Here is a 14,957-nt window from a genome sequence, read left to right as displayed (position 1 = left end):
CAGGTAGTGTGGCTGTCCCCATGTCACAGGTGAGGACACCGAGTCATAGGCCCGTGCCAGCCCGTCCTGGGCGTGGGGAAAACCACTCGGCCGCATCTGTTGGCCATCTGTGCTTGATCACTTGGACAATTCTCTCCCGTTCCGTATGGCAGCCAAGGAGAGGTCCGGGGGCCAGGACCCCGCGGGGCAGAAGGGCAGGGAGAGGAGAGGGTGGCAGGTCCCTCCCTGCAGGGGCCTCCGGGGCGGGAGTCCACAGTTTTGCACAAGCGCGTCTCATCTGAGGGGCGAAGCTGCTCCGTCCACGTGGGGCTCCTGCGGGCGGAGGACGTTTCTTGATGGCAGGGTCAGGGTCGAACTCAGGATGCAGGCACAGCAGTTCGAGTCAGGGGTGGGAATGCTGGCCCTGTCGCCGTACCCTTGGGGGCTGCCCTCCACCTCCCGGGCCTCAGTTTCCTCAAATGTCTCAAACAGCTATAGCAGCACCCACCTGGGTTGCTGCAGGGTTGAAGTCCAGTGCCACACTGAGTGGCCCCCCCGTAGGTCGTGGCCTCTGTAGCGGGTGTGGGCACTTACATGATGGATACTCAGGCCCCATGCACCTGGCCCTGCACCTTCCTGCACTGTACTCGCCCTGCGGAACGGAGCCCAGATCTCCCCCGAACACGTGCATTCTCCAGTAACGAGCACCTGCCACGAGCCAGGCCTGTGGAGCTGTCCCTGTCTGTGGACCAGGGACCTTGCTGGAGTGGTCAGAGCCCCTCCCGCCATGGCTGTGGCCTCAAAGGTGGCTGGTGCCCTCCAGGCCAAGATGGCAGCAATGGGCTTCTCTCTTCCAGAACTACATGGCGCCCCTGAGGCTGGTGCTGAGCCCGGCGGACATGGCGGCCATCTTCATCAACCTGGAGGTGAGGGTCCCAGCCCCCAGCCTGCCACACCGGGTTCTGCTTCCTAACCTGCTTGAGCATCAGGCGGGCTCCCACGCTGCTGTCCCCGGGGGTCCTGGAGACCTGCGTCCCTGCCAGTGGCACTGCTATTCCTGGCTAAAGGAAATTTTTATGGCTGACAGACGGGAGGAGGACAGCAGCCTGCCCTTCTCCCTGGGAACTTTGGTTTTAGGAGACAGGAGGCTGTGGTTTGTGGGAGCCTTCCTTGCCCACTGTCTGTGCCGGTGGGTGTGGCTCAGAAGCACACGTCCTGGCAGAGGTGTGAGGGTTTTGTCAGCAGCCAGAGAGAAATGCGTCCCCTCCACCCCTCTGAGCAGGGCCCCCTTCCCTGCTCTGCGGATGTCTGAACGCGGACACAGGGCGACTCCCTGTGGGCAGGTTCACCTGGACGTGGTCAGCAGAGCAGGGCGAGCTGGCTTGAGGCTCCAGAAGCTGCGCATGGATGGGCTTCCTCCAGGAACGCCGGCTCCTGCTCCTCCCCTCTGCCTGGCGGCTGCAGGGTGCCAACAGCCAGTGCGGCCACTCCCACCAGTCTCCCTTGGCCCCTCATCAGCTCGAGGGGTGGGCACTGGTCGCCGCCTGCTCGGGGCTGGTCCAGACTCTGGATTCCTCGCTCTCCATGCCGCCGATCCGGAGTTCATCCTGCCGTGGCCAGTGCAAATGGCCACTGTCAGAACAGGAGCTGCCTACTGGTCACCCATCTGCTCTGAAACGTGGGGAAGCGCACCTCCCCAGGCCTGAGGCCCTGCTCTGCGACGGAGACTCCATCCCTCAGAGCTGTGACCCCAGGCCGCCCCCAAGAGCCCCTTGGCTTCCTCACGCAGGCTGATGCAGGCTGTGGATGCCTCCCCTCAGGACTTCATGGGCTCAGGTCCCCCTGTGCGCCCATCACCAGAGCACCTTCCCGCTGAACCACAGCCTGGCATTTCTGTGGCCCCACCCAGCACCCGGGCCTGTCTCGTAAACAGATCTGGAGAAGTGTAATTAAAGAGCACCTCCCTCCTCCTGTCCTCATAGCCCGTTCATGTGCGAATTGCTTTTTCGTCCCAGGACCTAATTAAGGTGCATCACAGCTTCCTGAGGGCCATCGACGTGTCCATGATGGCAGGGGGTAGTACTCTGGCCAAGGTCTTCCTCGACTTCAAGGAAAGGTGAGTGGCAGGTCGCCTCACCGGCCCCTCCCTGTCCGGGCGCCTCTCTGGTTCCACGCTGGGGACCAGGCAGAGCTGGCGGGGTGAGGTGGGATCTCTCACTGTGGTGCCAAGGCAGGTGGCTGTGCCCCTCCAGACTGCTGTCCTCACCTGTAAACTGAGAAGGCTGCCCACCATCCCCGCCATCACGCTGGGAGGGCACCCCCGAGACGGCCTGGATGGGAGGAGGCAGCTCCCTCTGCCTCTGTCCCTGGGGGTCTTGGCAGCTGAAGGACATTTGTGCCATCACAGGGCGCCTGCAGTGTGCCCAGGACCCAGGGGAATTGGGCACCCGGGGAGCCTGCCCCCTGGAGCTCATCGGGTGGGGAGGTGGCATGTGGCAGGTGCTGCTGCTGGACAGAACCCAAACCCGCCCCCGCAAAGGTCTGAGTGAGGGGCTTCAGCAGGACGTGGCTGAGAGCTCAGACTCCGGGGTCCCCAGGGCTGAGGCCGCTTCCCTGCTGCCTTGCCTGTGCATGACACTGTGCCTTGACTTCCGTACTTTTCACTTAGGGACAGGGATGGTGTTGGTGCCATGAGGGTAAACTGAGGCCGGGCCTGTGCCACTGACACAGCTGGTCCACAACCAGCGAAGGGCTTTGGTGGCCGGGTGGGCAGAAGGTCCTGGACCTGGGTGGACGGACAGGTGAGGGGTGCATGGTGACAGCGGCAGGCACAGGTGCTCAACTGTCCTGGTGTAAACCGGTCCTGGATGTCGGGGGACGGTGGTTCCGGGGCCGAGAAGCGCCGAGTCCTCGCTCCTCCAACTGTGGTCTCATCCAAGTCTCTGAGGCTTTGGGGCAAACGTCCGAGAAGCCCACAGGGTGTAGATGCTCCTGGTCAGAAGCTGAGGGGCCCGGATTGCGCCCCGGGGTCGGGCTGAGTCTGGACGCAGGGACGGCGCCGGCCTCCTTACACCAGAAGGACGCCTGCAGTAGTCACGCCCGTTAGCATGGCTCCAGTGGCCGTCCAGGCCCCTCGTCCAGAAGGAACACTGGATGGAGGAGCGTGACCACCCACTGAGGACCAGTGCAGGGACCCTTCTTTGGGTTAATTCCGTCGCTGCTGCAAAGCCTCTCTGAACCTCTTTGATTCCTTGCTTTAGCCACCCCGTACCCGTTGATGGATGGGGTGAAGGCAGCCTTCTCTTCTCTGGAATGCCCTGCGGGATCTGGCAGGGAGAGGGTTGGGATTCTGGAAGCTGCTGACTAGGTGAGGGGGCAGCTGTCAGGATGGCTCTACCGTCCGAGCGGGATCGCGGGCCCCTGCTTCTGACCATTGAGCCTTGGCAGCGGGTCCTTTAAAAGGGGCTGCTGACAAGGACGACATGAGGACGAGACGGGCTCAGCAGGGTGTTTGGCGCTGCAGGCGGCCTGCAGGCGGCCCGGGAGGTGGGGTTTTCAGCCACAAAACCTCAGGAGAACCATCGGGAGGCAGCGCCTTGCTTTCTTCCCCTCGTAGAGTCTGTGGAGCGGGTTCCTGAAGGTTCTGTCTTAATGACTCCTGAACCTGGCTGTTCCTCAGAGCCGCCTGGGAGCCTGTTAGAAATACCAGCTCCCGGGCTTACTCTCCAGGGTCTGAGGGGGTCCTGGGAGCTGTAGAAGGCCCGAGGGGGCTGGTTGGCACCCGGGTGTAACCCGTCCTCCTCCCACCAGGTGACTGTCAGCTCAGCTCACACCCCCCGACCCAGGCAGCCCGTCCCCAGGCTGGATGCTCAGGCACCCTCCCCTAGGAGACCCGAAGGTGCTCCCCTTGTGTGCCCCTTGGCTCCTGGCAAGGTGCTTTCTCCCCTCTTGAGTGGACAGGGCCCTGCGTCTGCTTTCTAAGGGGCCACGGGGTGGGGGGCTCCCGGGAGCCATGAATGGGTAGGCAGTGCCCGCGACCAGGTGGCAGAGGTGGCCAGGAGAGCAGACTACATTTCTCCAGGCCACGGCAGGTGTGAGCATGCTGGCCGGCCTCAGGGGAGGGATGCAAAGGGGGGCTAGGGGTCAGGCCGGCTCCTGAACCCGCCCCCTGCTCCCAGCAAGGTTTGCCTCTCACCTGGCTGTGAGCCAGTGTGCCAGGCGAGCTGTCGGCACCCAGCTGGTGGGCTCGAGCTGACTGTCAGACCTGACCCCCCCCCGGGGGCAGACATAAGCAGACGTGGCTCAGCCCCTCATTAGTGCTGCTGCTCAGCTGTGGGGGTGGGGGGCCGTGGATGACGCTCGACTCATTCTGAGGCCCATTAACGCAGCTCCAGGGCAAAAATGGCTGGCCACGTGGCCAAGGGACAGATGGATGACCCGCCCTCCCCCAGGAACCTCTGCATACCCGGCCCAAGAGCTCGGCTGTCTGGCCTGTCCCCACAGTCCGTTTGCCCTTAAACAAGAGCTGGCCGCCATCCTTCGCGCGCAGCCTTGGACCTGACCTGGCTCCCGGGCCTTGTTTCCTCCGGGAATGATGGTCATCTCCACCTTTGAAAACTGCTGCCGTGAGTGGAACGTGTTCCAGCACCAGGAGCTCCCCCGACGCGCTGCTCCGTCACCTGCCCAGCAAGGCTCCAGGGGCCCAGGCCCTGTGGTTGGGGTCCCTCTGGGGAAGAGCTGGCTGAGTTTCATCAGAGTTCACTTGCCAAGTCATGTGGTTCCATCCCAGCGCCCACCTCCTGCCACTTTCTCTTCTTATTTCCAAGTCAGCCCCTACGGTCCTGATGTTTGCTGGTTTCTTAATCCCACAAGCATTTATAGAGTGCCTGCTGTGTGCAGCTCCTGAGCTCTGGGCCAAGGGCACCGTGGTGAACAGAACAGGCCCTGCTCTGCGTGGGTCGGGGAGAGACAGGAACAAGTCCACAGATGAAGGCCTCACCGTGGCTGTGGGAGAGCCCAAGGGCACAGGGAGGGGCGGGGGCAGGGGGCCCGGGGCGGAGGATGCGCCCTGAGGACCTGGGTGAGAGCAGATCAGCTCTGGGCGGGGGGCGGAATAGAAGTGATGGGAAGGCCCCTGCGAGAGGCTGTTTTGGGAACTAGCAGAGGCCAGAGGAGCAGGAGTGAAGTGGGCGAGGAGGAAGTTCTCTAAGGAACCATTGGAGGCTTCTGCAGGTGTCTGCTTGGCCAAGATAGGGATTTAGAATTTTTTTATGAGGGCGGGAGAAGCCATTGAGCGATTCTAGCAGCAAGATCCTGGCAGCTCATCACGGATGAAGGATGAGTAGCATCCAAGTGTGGTATGACCAGTGCCAAGTGGCAGAGGACAATCATCTCCCTCTTTTTGGAGGTTATGCTTCCATTAATGTGGCCTCGGTGCTCAGACAAAGCAGATGCTCCTCTTAGCCTCGCCCTGTGGCCCTGAAGGGGACATCTCCCACACAGAGGGAAGTAGGCCTTGGGAAAGGCTTGCATTTTACAGATGTGGATGTAACATAAAGCCACATTATTTTTATTGATAGCTGGGGCTGGCCAAGCTGGGCCTGGAGCCTGACTTCTAGAGGGTCAGTGGGTCAGGCTGGATGGACGTGGGGCAGAAGCACTGCAAAGGGAAGCAGCCGCGGGGAGTCAGTGGCCCCGAAGGAAGGTGGGAGGACTAGCTTTTAGGAGGGGCCGGATCAGAATACAATTAAAGGCCAGTTCCCCCGGACCCCCGACCCACGGGAGGTCCGAGAGTGTGTGGATGGAAAGGCTCCGAGACGGGGGAGCATTTTGCATTCGGTGGCTTCTGGCATCTCCGAACGTTAGTTGGGTGACACTGAGCTCCGGCTGGATTTCTGCTCACGGGTCATTTTATCCTCAAAGCCCAAGGGTGGGTGGTCCTGGCCAGGCGTGCACGGAGAGGGCCTCCCACGTCCAGGCTCCTGGAACCCCCGCAGGGCTTCGCTTGGCTGCCCCATCCGGCAGGGCTGCGTGGGACCCTCTGAGCTGGACGGACCGCTCCTTCCCACTCTGTCCAGCCCTCCTTTCCCGAGACTCAGAAGAGGCTGGCGGGGCCTCACAGACTGGGCTGGGAGCCATGGGATTCACTCTGGAGTCTGGCCCTGCCACTCACTTACTGGGTGACCTTAGAGTCATCTCCCCTCTCTGAGCCTCAGAGCCCCTGACCTCGAGGTGGTGTTTTTGGGAGGATGGGCTGAGCTCAGGTGTGGCTGCATCTAGATCATTATTAAAGCTTCTCTCTCTGCCCCACGATGGCACTCCCACTTGCTGTCAATGCCACTGTCCCCGCCCCTGTCCATTTACAGATGAAAAGAAAGTCCCAAGTCCAGGCAGGGGGCTTGTGGTCACCTACACTGGGACGCGAGGAGGTGTGAGGCCTGTCCATGGAGCTCAGAGGTGGGCAACTGGGTGACCCAGGGCTGTCCCCCACCCCACTTGGCCAGGCCTCTGCCCCACATCTCCCTGATCTGTCTCCTTGCTCTTCTGTCTGGCCCCGCCGGGACACAGAGCAGGAAATGATGGGGTAGGGTTTTGAGGGATGAATAGAAGTTTGCCGGGGCAGAGAAAGCTGCCTGTGCAGCCAAGCTGTGGCTGATGCGTGGGGTCTGGTGGGGTGTGCTGTAGGAAAGCGGAGTTGGGACCCCCTCTGTGCACACCTTGTGGGCCAGAATCTCGGGCTTAGGTGAGCCAGGGGAGTGCAGAAGTTAAAGGGGAGCACCCAAGGCCGGCTCGGCCGGCTCCAGAGCACCGAGTGCCTAGGAGGCCTGCGGGGCACAGAAGGGCACTGAGAGAGAGTGGGAGGCAGGGCCTCTGCGACCTGGGCTGCGAGTAGTATCTGCCGGCTGCACTCAGAGCTCTTCCTGCCCACAGATGTCCCTCGATGGGGGCTGGGCCATCCCGGGTCGGGTCGGCTCCCTTAAGACGTGCCCGGGAACGGCTGAGTCTCCCATCCGTCCCCAGTTGCTTCCAGAGACGATGGGTTTTAATCAAGTTTTTTATTAAAATTCTCAGTTTAATAACAGATTCATTTAAGTGGAAACCAGGGCAAAGTGGCCCCTGGTCGGTGTCTCTCGCCGCCAGGCTGTGGACGCAGGACGCAGCCGGGCGTTCACTTTGCCGTGGCCGGAAGGTGAGCCTCTGTGCCGGTTCAGGACTGGACCACGGTGTCTCGCTGGAGTCGGAGGATCCTGGCCCCCGAGCCTGGGAGCCTCCCCGAAGGCCCAGGCGGGAGAGAGCCCTCAGGGTGGCCTGAGGACGTGCAGGTGGCTCGGCCCAGTGCAGGCCCCGGAGCCTCCGACCACACAGAGAACAAACAGTGCATCCCGAACACTTGTCGGAAGCTGAGAGGTGCTTCGGGAGGTGTCGTCTGTGCCCAACTCGGGGCTGTTCTGAAATGACGTGTTCTCTGGTCAGAAATACTGGCATGCCGCTCTGTTCTCAGGAAGCCTGGAACTCCAGGGCCGGGAGGAATGGGGTGTGATCTGTCCCAAACCCCCAGGGCCCGGGGGAGGGGAGACCTGCCCTGGGGCTCATGTGGCAGAGCCAATGTCCGGCCCAGCTGTGGTGACCGCGGCCCCTAGGGCCCAACAGCGAGAGCCTAGGGGTCCCGCAGACCAGGCCGCCTCTTTCTGAGTGCCAGCCTCCTCGGGAGTCGGGCCAGAGACAGGCCCAGCCGGCTGCCCCGAGCCTCACCAGGTGCCAGGGTGAAGCAGTGTCCACGACGGACAGAGAAATGGCCCTGAGGTCACCTTGACCTGCTCCCAGAGACTGCCTTGAGCTCCCCAGAGCCAGGACAGACCACTGTGGACGCGGCGCAGCTTCCCGATGAAGCTGAGACTGTGGCCAGGCCAGGCCGTCACCGCTTACTGGCTGGTGACTCTTAGCAAGTTCTTGAGGCCTCGGTTCCTGCCTGGAGAATGGGGCTGATCCCTCCAGCCTTTATGAGTGGGTGAAGGGTCACGACGTGCTGTGCGTCACGTGGCTCCTGTGGGTGGTGGCTATCACTGTCACCCTTGTCATTGCCATCGTCGCCTGCGCGGTCCTTCTCTGGGATTCTGCTCTGTAGTCGGGTGACAGGTTTTCAAAGATGAAGTTTCAGGATAGTAGCCCAAGGCCCCGAGAGTGCTGCAGCGCCAGTCTGAAGAGCCAGTGGCCCTGGGGGACAGGCGGGGACACAGCAGAGGGCGTCAGGGCTGGGAGACAGCAGCATGAGGACTCTGGGCTGAGAATCGTGATGACTGCGGGGGTGGGGACGTGATGGGCAGCAGCGAGGAGTGGGCAGCGGGTGGAGCTGGATTAGCGAGCTCCTGCGCCCCGAGCATCTTCTGCATCTGCGGCGCCTCTGGCACCCCGAGGCCAGCACAGCCATGTCCAGGTCGCAGATGACGAGCAGGGCCCTCGGGGCTGATGTCACCCTGCCCTGAGAACCCAGGCAGAGGGCGTCGGTGCCTCGTGGAAGCAGTAAGGGCTGACCCCGGGGTCCACACACCCCAAAATATCAGCACAAGGGCCACCCCCCGGAGCGAGTCCAGAGCCAGGACGGGCCTGCAGGTGGGCGTGTGACCTTCCTGGGGTCCCCCAGCCCTGGGGGAACAAGGGGCTTCTCTCCTCTCTGCTTTAGCCCCTTGTAGGGGTGGGAGGGGGTGGTGAGAACCACATCCCCAAACCCAGTCCTGACCTGAAACAGAACCACAGGAGGGCCCACTGGTTCTGGGAGAGTGGGGGTGCCCCTCCTCCCAGCATGTTGGCAGCCCCGCTCCGCGCCTGGCGGGATTTCGGCAAGGGGGAGACAGCAGCCACACAAGAACAAAACTGTTAAGCGTATTAGCGCGTACGGGGCTGTCACGGGGAGAGAGCACTTTGCCATCGCTCGCAGCCTCCCGGGAAGCCCAGGCAGGCCCGCGGGGCCAGTGGCTTATCAGCCTTCGAGTGTGCAAAGTGTGCATGTGTGTGCACCGTCCAGGCTCCTCATCTACGGGGAATACTGCAGCCACATGGAGCACGCCCAGAACACGCTGAACCAGCTCCTCGCCGGCCGGGAGGACTTCAGACAAAAAGTTGAGGTACGGGGGGGCTTCCCGGGTGGCCCCCAGCCCGTCCCTGGTCGGCTCCCAGGTTGCAGCTCGCTGCCTTCCGCTTGCCCATTTGAGAGGAAGGTGGGAGCCAGGGTAGCCATGTGACTATTTTGTAGATGTTTTTAGCAGATGATTTTTGTTTCCTTTGCGTTTTGTTGGGGTGAGGAATAGGCAGGTAGAAGTCCTCATCCCGGGCCAGAACACAGCCTGAGTCCTCTGGGACCAGATCTGGCTCAGTGAGGGGCAGTGACTGACCTCTGACCTTGGCCTGTGTGGACCCCAAGACCCTGGACGATTGTGGGAGCCGTGGAGCCTCCCACCCCTCCCCCGTTCTCACCCCAGGCCGAGGGCCTGCCTCTGGCTCTTGTCGAGTTCCCCACATGAGCCCCTCTCCAGGCCCCTCTCCTCCCCGCCCTCATCGGGGGCAGCCGGGCTGCTCCCGGAGGCTGGGTTCCCACGTTGTACTTGGCCAGTCAAACCCTGTGTCCGGGGCGGATGCTGGCGCAGGCCCCTTTGCTCCAGCAATGCTGGGAGTGTGCCCCTTGGAGACTCACGATGCCCCCGTGTGTCCAGCAGCCAGTGGGGAACCCCTGATTCCTGAGCTGGCTGCCCCAAGGGTCTCTGGGCAGGCCTGGTAGATGCCGGGCCAGGGGTCGCTCAGAATCCCAGAGTCCTCCCGTGGCCACTGCAGACCCCTGAGGCCCCCTGCCCGCCTGCTGTGAAGCCCGCCCCTCCGCACTCACCTGGTTTGGGGAGGGCTTTGGGAGATGCTGCCCAGTTCTGGGAGCCGGGCCAGAGAAGAACCAGACCCCCGGGCCCCAGTTCAGGGCTTAGGTCTTCCCCCCGCCCCCCAGGCTGGGGGATGGGAGTGTCGGGGTCCAGCGTCCCTGGGCAAGGATGCTCTTTATCGACCTGCTGCTCCTGACGCCCCAGGAATGCACGCTGAAGGTCCAGGATGGGAAGTTTAAGCTGCAAGACCTGCTTGTGGTCCCCATGCAGAGGGTGCTCAAGTACCACCTCCTCCTGAAGGTGAGCCACCGCCGGGGGCGGGCGCGCGCCTGGCGGCCTCCAGGGGAGTGGGGTGGGGCCCACAGACAGGCCGGGCTGAGACAGAAGCAGCAGACGACTCAGGACAGTCTGTGCCTAGCACATAAAAACTGCACAGCATATACTGGGAACTGCTCAGTACATATGTATGTTAGGAGTGTTTATCAGTAAATAAACAAAGGAATGTTATGATTAAAATGGGTAAGAGAGGAGAAAAATTGAAAGAGAAAAAGCATCTTCAGACCAAGAATAGGCGCTCCTGTGGCCGATCACGTAACCAGCCCCTGGGCTTCCTGGTGGCCACGGTATAAATGGAAATAGGAAGTCCTTCTGGACAGACAGACCTGGGGAGGGACAGTGGCTCCGAGAGGCTCTTGAGTGACTCCACAGGTCACTGTGAGCTCAGCACTGTGCTCTGTGCTGCCTTCACGGCCCCCTGTTATCCACGGGATTTGGGGACACCCCTACCTTGAAGCGGGGTGTCACCTGGGTGAGGGCTGTCTGTCTGTCTGCTGGAGTTGGGCAGCCCAACCAAAGCCTGAGCTGGGGGTGGGGGCAGAGGCCAGCGCCCCCAAGTGGTGACCTGGCTCTCCCCTCGCCCCTCCAGGAACTTCTGAGCCATTCCACCGACCGGCCTGAGAGGCAGCAGCTCAAAGAAGCACTGGAAGCCATGCAGGTGAGTGGGTAAACTGAGGCAGGGAGAGGCGGGGCCAGCCTCAGACTTAATGTACCAAGCCTGTGTTCTTTGACTGGAATTGGCCTTGCTGACAAGTCTCACTTTGTGACCTTGGGTGCAGATTTTCCTGGGAAGCAGGAGGCAGAGCAGGGGGGGAGCAGGGGACCAGACCCACCCAAGGGCAGAGGGGCAGGGGGAGGGGCTGCAGGCCGGGCGCCTGCCCCGTGTCCCCATCTGTCACCTCGCCTGGCCCACAGTCACTCTCCTGGGCCTCTCTCCTACTTTCCCGAACATCTACCGGGCTGTCACTGGTTCCCAGGCACTGGACTCAGTTCTGGGTCATCCGGTCCTGTGGCCTCTGCTTCTGAAATGCCCACCCCACCCGCCACACCTCCTCTCCCCTCCTTCCGGTGTCTGTGGAAGCCCCTGGAAGGAGAGCTCAGCTCATGTCACTGCCCTGCTCAGAAACCTCCTGTGGCTCCCCTCCCAGGCCCCTGAACACGCTCCATCCTTTTCCACCTCTGAGTGCTGGCTCAGACTGGACCCCCTCCTTGTCACCTGGCTACATCTGTGCACCCTCAGTCTTAGCAAGGTGGCATTTCCCAGGAGGGTGGCCCCCTCTGCGTTGCGTCCCCCTGCTGCTCGGCCGTCTGTGCTGAGAGCCGTCGAGCTGCCTCGCGCTCCTGGAGAACTTCGCTCCCAGCCGTGAGGCAGCCCCGTGGCCTGTACCACCTCGGCCACAGTGGTGGGGCTGTTCCCTGGGGCCATCTCGAAACATTTCTGCCTCAGGCTCTCAGATTTCTGGCCTGCTGGGGGCTCCTTGTGGGACCAGGCTGGAGGTGCTGGAGGGGAGGCCGGAAGCAGCTCCCGCCTCAGCCTGGCTCAGGGATTCCACCCCAGGCAGCCTGTCCTCCTGCTGGGCAGGTCAGGGCCGCCCGCTCGCGCACATTCTGCAGAGGGGAGGGCTCGGGTCCCCGGGCTGTCCCTGGCGCTGGGTGCTCGGCCCAGCAAGGCTGCTGTCTGGATCGCGGCGGGCACTGCCCCCTGGTGGCAGCAGGAGGCTCCAGCGCCTGATGGGCCAGGCTAGACATGGGGTTGCCCACGTTCTGCGGGGGGAATATGGGGACAGGGTCGCCCACGTTCTGCAGAGGCTGTGCCGGAGGCGGCGGCCTGCGGGTGCCCCCGTCCCGAGAGGAAGGAGCAGGCTAGTCTGAGTCCAGGTGGCTGTTTTCCCTCCAACCTGGCGGGGATCTTGACAGGGTAGAAAGAGGCAGGAGGCAGGAGTTGGGGTTCTCGGCCCTCCGTGGGGTGCACTTTGGGGCTGGTTTTACCTTTCCTGCTCGGTTTCCTCATCTTTCAAGTGGGGGTGGCATGTCTCACCCCTGTGTCGCCTCGAGGGCTGGCCACCTGCAGGGGATGTGGAAGGTGCTTTGAAGATGCCAGCCCTGGGCAGATGGGGGTGGGGTCTCGTGCCTGCTAACCACCCCGCTCCCCATTGTTTTCAAGGACTTGGCGATGTACATAAATGAGGTTAAACGGGACAAAGAGACCCTGAAGAAAATCAGCGAATTTCAGAGTTCTATAGAAAACTTGGTGAGTGCGGCTGACCCTCCAGAGAGTGAAGGTTAATTATGACCGTGTAGACATGTTGTTAAACATTGCATTCACAGCCTCACTGTTGAAGCAGAGGCCGCTTGCTAAGGGGCAGGGCCTGAGGGAGGAACTGTATGGCCTGCGCCCTCAACTCTCTTGGGTCCAGGAGGAGGGTGTGGCTCCGTTGGGGCATGAGGCTGCCTCTTGTCCTTGGACCCCTTCATCTCCACTGTCCTCAGGAGGGACAATGGACAGGGTTTCGTGGCTCTACCCAGGAGCTGCCCTTGGGTTCTCCCATCCCCCTGGCCTCCATCAGGCAGGGCTGACACTTCACAGGACCCTCTCCCCTCGGTCTGGCAGAGGCTTGGCCTTGGGGTGGTGGGTGAGCCCCTGTGTCCTGCGGGGAGAGGAAACGAGCCATCCAAGGAGGCAGACACTTCCCCGCCTGTGCCAGCTGTTCCAGCTTCTCTCAGATCCGCCGAATGCTCAGACCAGGGTTTCTCCACCTCGGCACTGTTGCTGTTTGGGGCCGGATCATTCTTTGTCATGGGGTCTGTTCCATTCCTTGTAGGATGTTGAACAGCGCCCCTGAATTCTGCCTACTAGATGCCAGTAGCTCCCCAACACTTGGGGGGCCCAAGTGGTGAGGACTACGTGCATCTCCAGACCTCGCCCCATGTCCCCTGGAACCGTCACCCCTGGTTGAGGACCACTGGTTTCTGTGCGAACGTTTTCATTCTCCGGACCCTGGACGTGGCAGGGTCGGGCGAGCCTCTGTCAAGGGCGCATCAACACGGAAGCTTTTGCAAAAGATGCCCCCGGAGGCCCATTCGTCACCCCCTGGGGTCAGAGGAGCCCAGAGGACCCCCGCCTCTGCAAACAAGTGGCCAGAAAACACTCGTGCAGTGCCGTCAAGTAAAGGAAAGAAGCTGCCGAACAGCGCTATGATACCACCCCATTTTTCTTTCTCTTTAGAAAGAAAGAAAGTCGCCCGAGTGCGGAGGAGGTTAAGGATAGCCATGCCCCAGACCGTGAGCCGGGTGGCGCCTGGCGGGTCTGGGGGCCGCACCTTCCCCTCGTTCCCCCCCGTGTTTCTGAAGGCTACGCGGTGAGCCCTCAGCACTTTGACAACACGAAGAAAGATGCTTTTTGTTTTTTTTTAAAAGTTTTCATCTATGAGTAATAATTGTTCATTAAATAGCAAAAACAAGAGAGGTGAACAGGTGTGGAGCGATCCGCGGGCCAGGTGCCCCGCCAGTGCCGTGGCTGTCTCCCGCGCCCCAGCACTGCAGGCGGGCCCCCGGTTTGGTCCCCACACTTCAGAGACAAGACCTGGAGCCCGGAGTCGAGCGGCGACACAGGCGCTCAGCTCCCTCTGTGCTGTGTGACACCAAAGCTGCACCCTTAGTCTCGCTCCGGCAGCTTCCGGAAAATTTAGGAAACTGGGAAGAGGATGCTGAGAACCATCCACCATGGCGCCATGAGCAGGGCCCCCTGAACGTTTGGGAGCTCCCCCCTTCCTACTCCCGTCCGTGTAGACCTGTCTTCGAGAACCACACAGGGAACGTGTCGGGAGACGCGTCCTCTGAAAGCAAAGCAGAGCGGAGTTACAAACCAAACGGAAACCGAAAATGAAATCTCGGCAGATCTGAGAGCGGGTTTGCCTGGGAGCCTCTTCCTGCGGGAGGTGACGGTGCAGGCCCCCGCGCCCCCGCCCTCCATCTGATAAGGGCTGTCTGTTCCCCTTCATTTGGTTTCTCGGGGTGGGGCGGCTGGCTCCTCCTGCCAGGCCCTGCTCTGGGCTCCACACAACAGCGGCCTGTCGACGTGGCCGGCACCATCAATCGCTCTTTGTTCCCGCCTAGCTGAGGGGGGTCCTCGGCGGGGCCAGGGGGATAGGGACAGGAGCCTCCAGTGCAGGCCCCCTCCGAGCCTTAAGCCCCAGCCAGGAACCACTGGTCCATGTCAATGGTCCGTGTTTGGTTTCCGTGGGAAACGTCCCCCTTGGGCGCGTGCCCACCTGCCCTTCTCGCCATGCAGTTGCTGGGGGGATGGGAGCGCTGCTCTCGCCTGGGGCTCACAGCCTCCCCTTCTTTCCCAGCAAGTGAAACTGGAGGAATTTGGGAGGCCAAAGATCGACGGGGAGCTGAAGGTCCGGTCCATAGTCAACCACACCAAGCAAGATAGGTGAGCGGCGGCCCCGGGCCGGGCAGCATCCGTCACGGTCAGGCGCTCCAATCCAGGGCACTCGCTGCCCGGCGGGTCTGGAAACAGCTTTTCCTGTGGAAAGAGCTGCCTGCCCACTCGGCTTTGTGTGGTTCTGCTTTAATTGCTTCCTTCCTTCTTGGCGAGAGCGCCCGGCAGCCACATCAGCCAGCGGCCGCCACACCCATGGGGTGCTCTGCCCGCGGCCGGCACTTGGCTGGCTGGGGGCAGCCGGAGGCCCTGCGAGCTCCCGGACTCCCGGGAGCTGGGACAGAGTGGCCACACGAGCTCTTGGCTGATGGCTGCGAGGGAATGCTGGAGCC

At 62.1% G+C, this 14,957-nt stretch overlaps 1 protein-coding gene across 8 annotated transcripts in view; it reads left to right on the top strand.

Moving 5' to 3' along the window:
* Positions 1–14,957, top strand: part of VAV2 (vav guanine nucleotide exchange factor 2) — a 190,334-nt gene that overhangs the window by 149,843 nt on the left and 25,534 nt on the right. For all 8 annotated transcript variants that reach the window (XM_070252008.1, XM_070252007.1, XM_023629268.2 and 5 more), the window contains 7 exons: positions 837–905; positions 1,995–2,095; positions 9,002–9,101; positions 10,047–10,142; positions 10,768–10,836; positions 12,343–12,429; positions 14,531–14,616. In XM_070252008.1, coding sequence (XP_070108109.1) covers positions 837–905; positions 1,995–2,095; positions 9,002–9,101; positions 10,047–10,142; positions 10,768–10,836; positions 12,343–12,429; positions 14,531–14,616 — 608 coding nt within the window. The remainder of the gene's footprint in view (positions 1–836; positions 906–1,994; positions 2,096–9,001; positions 9,102–10,046; positions 10,143–10,767; positions 10,837–12,342; positions 12,430–14,530; positions 14,617–14,957) is intronic.

Source organism: Equus caballus, chromosome 25 (genome assembly GCF_041296265.1).
Source record: "Equus caballus isolate H_3958 breed thoroughbred chromosome 25, TB-T2T, whole genome shotgun sequence".
Classification (NCBI taxonomy): Eukaryota; Metazoa; Chordata; class Mammalia; order Perissodactyla; family Equidae; genus Equus; species Equus caballus.
This window is presented reverse-complemented; position numbering and strand designations above follow the sequence as displayed.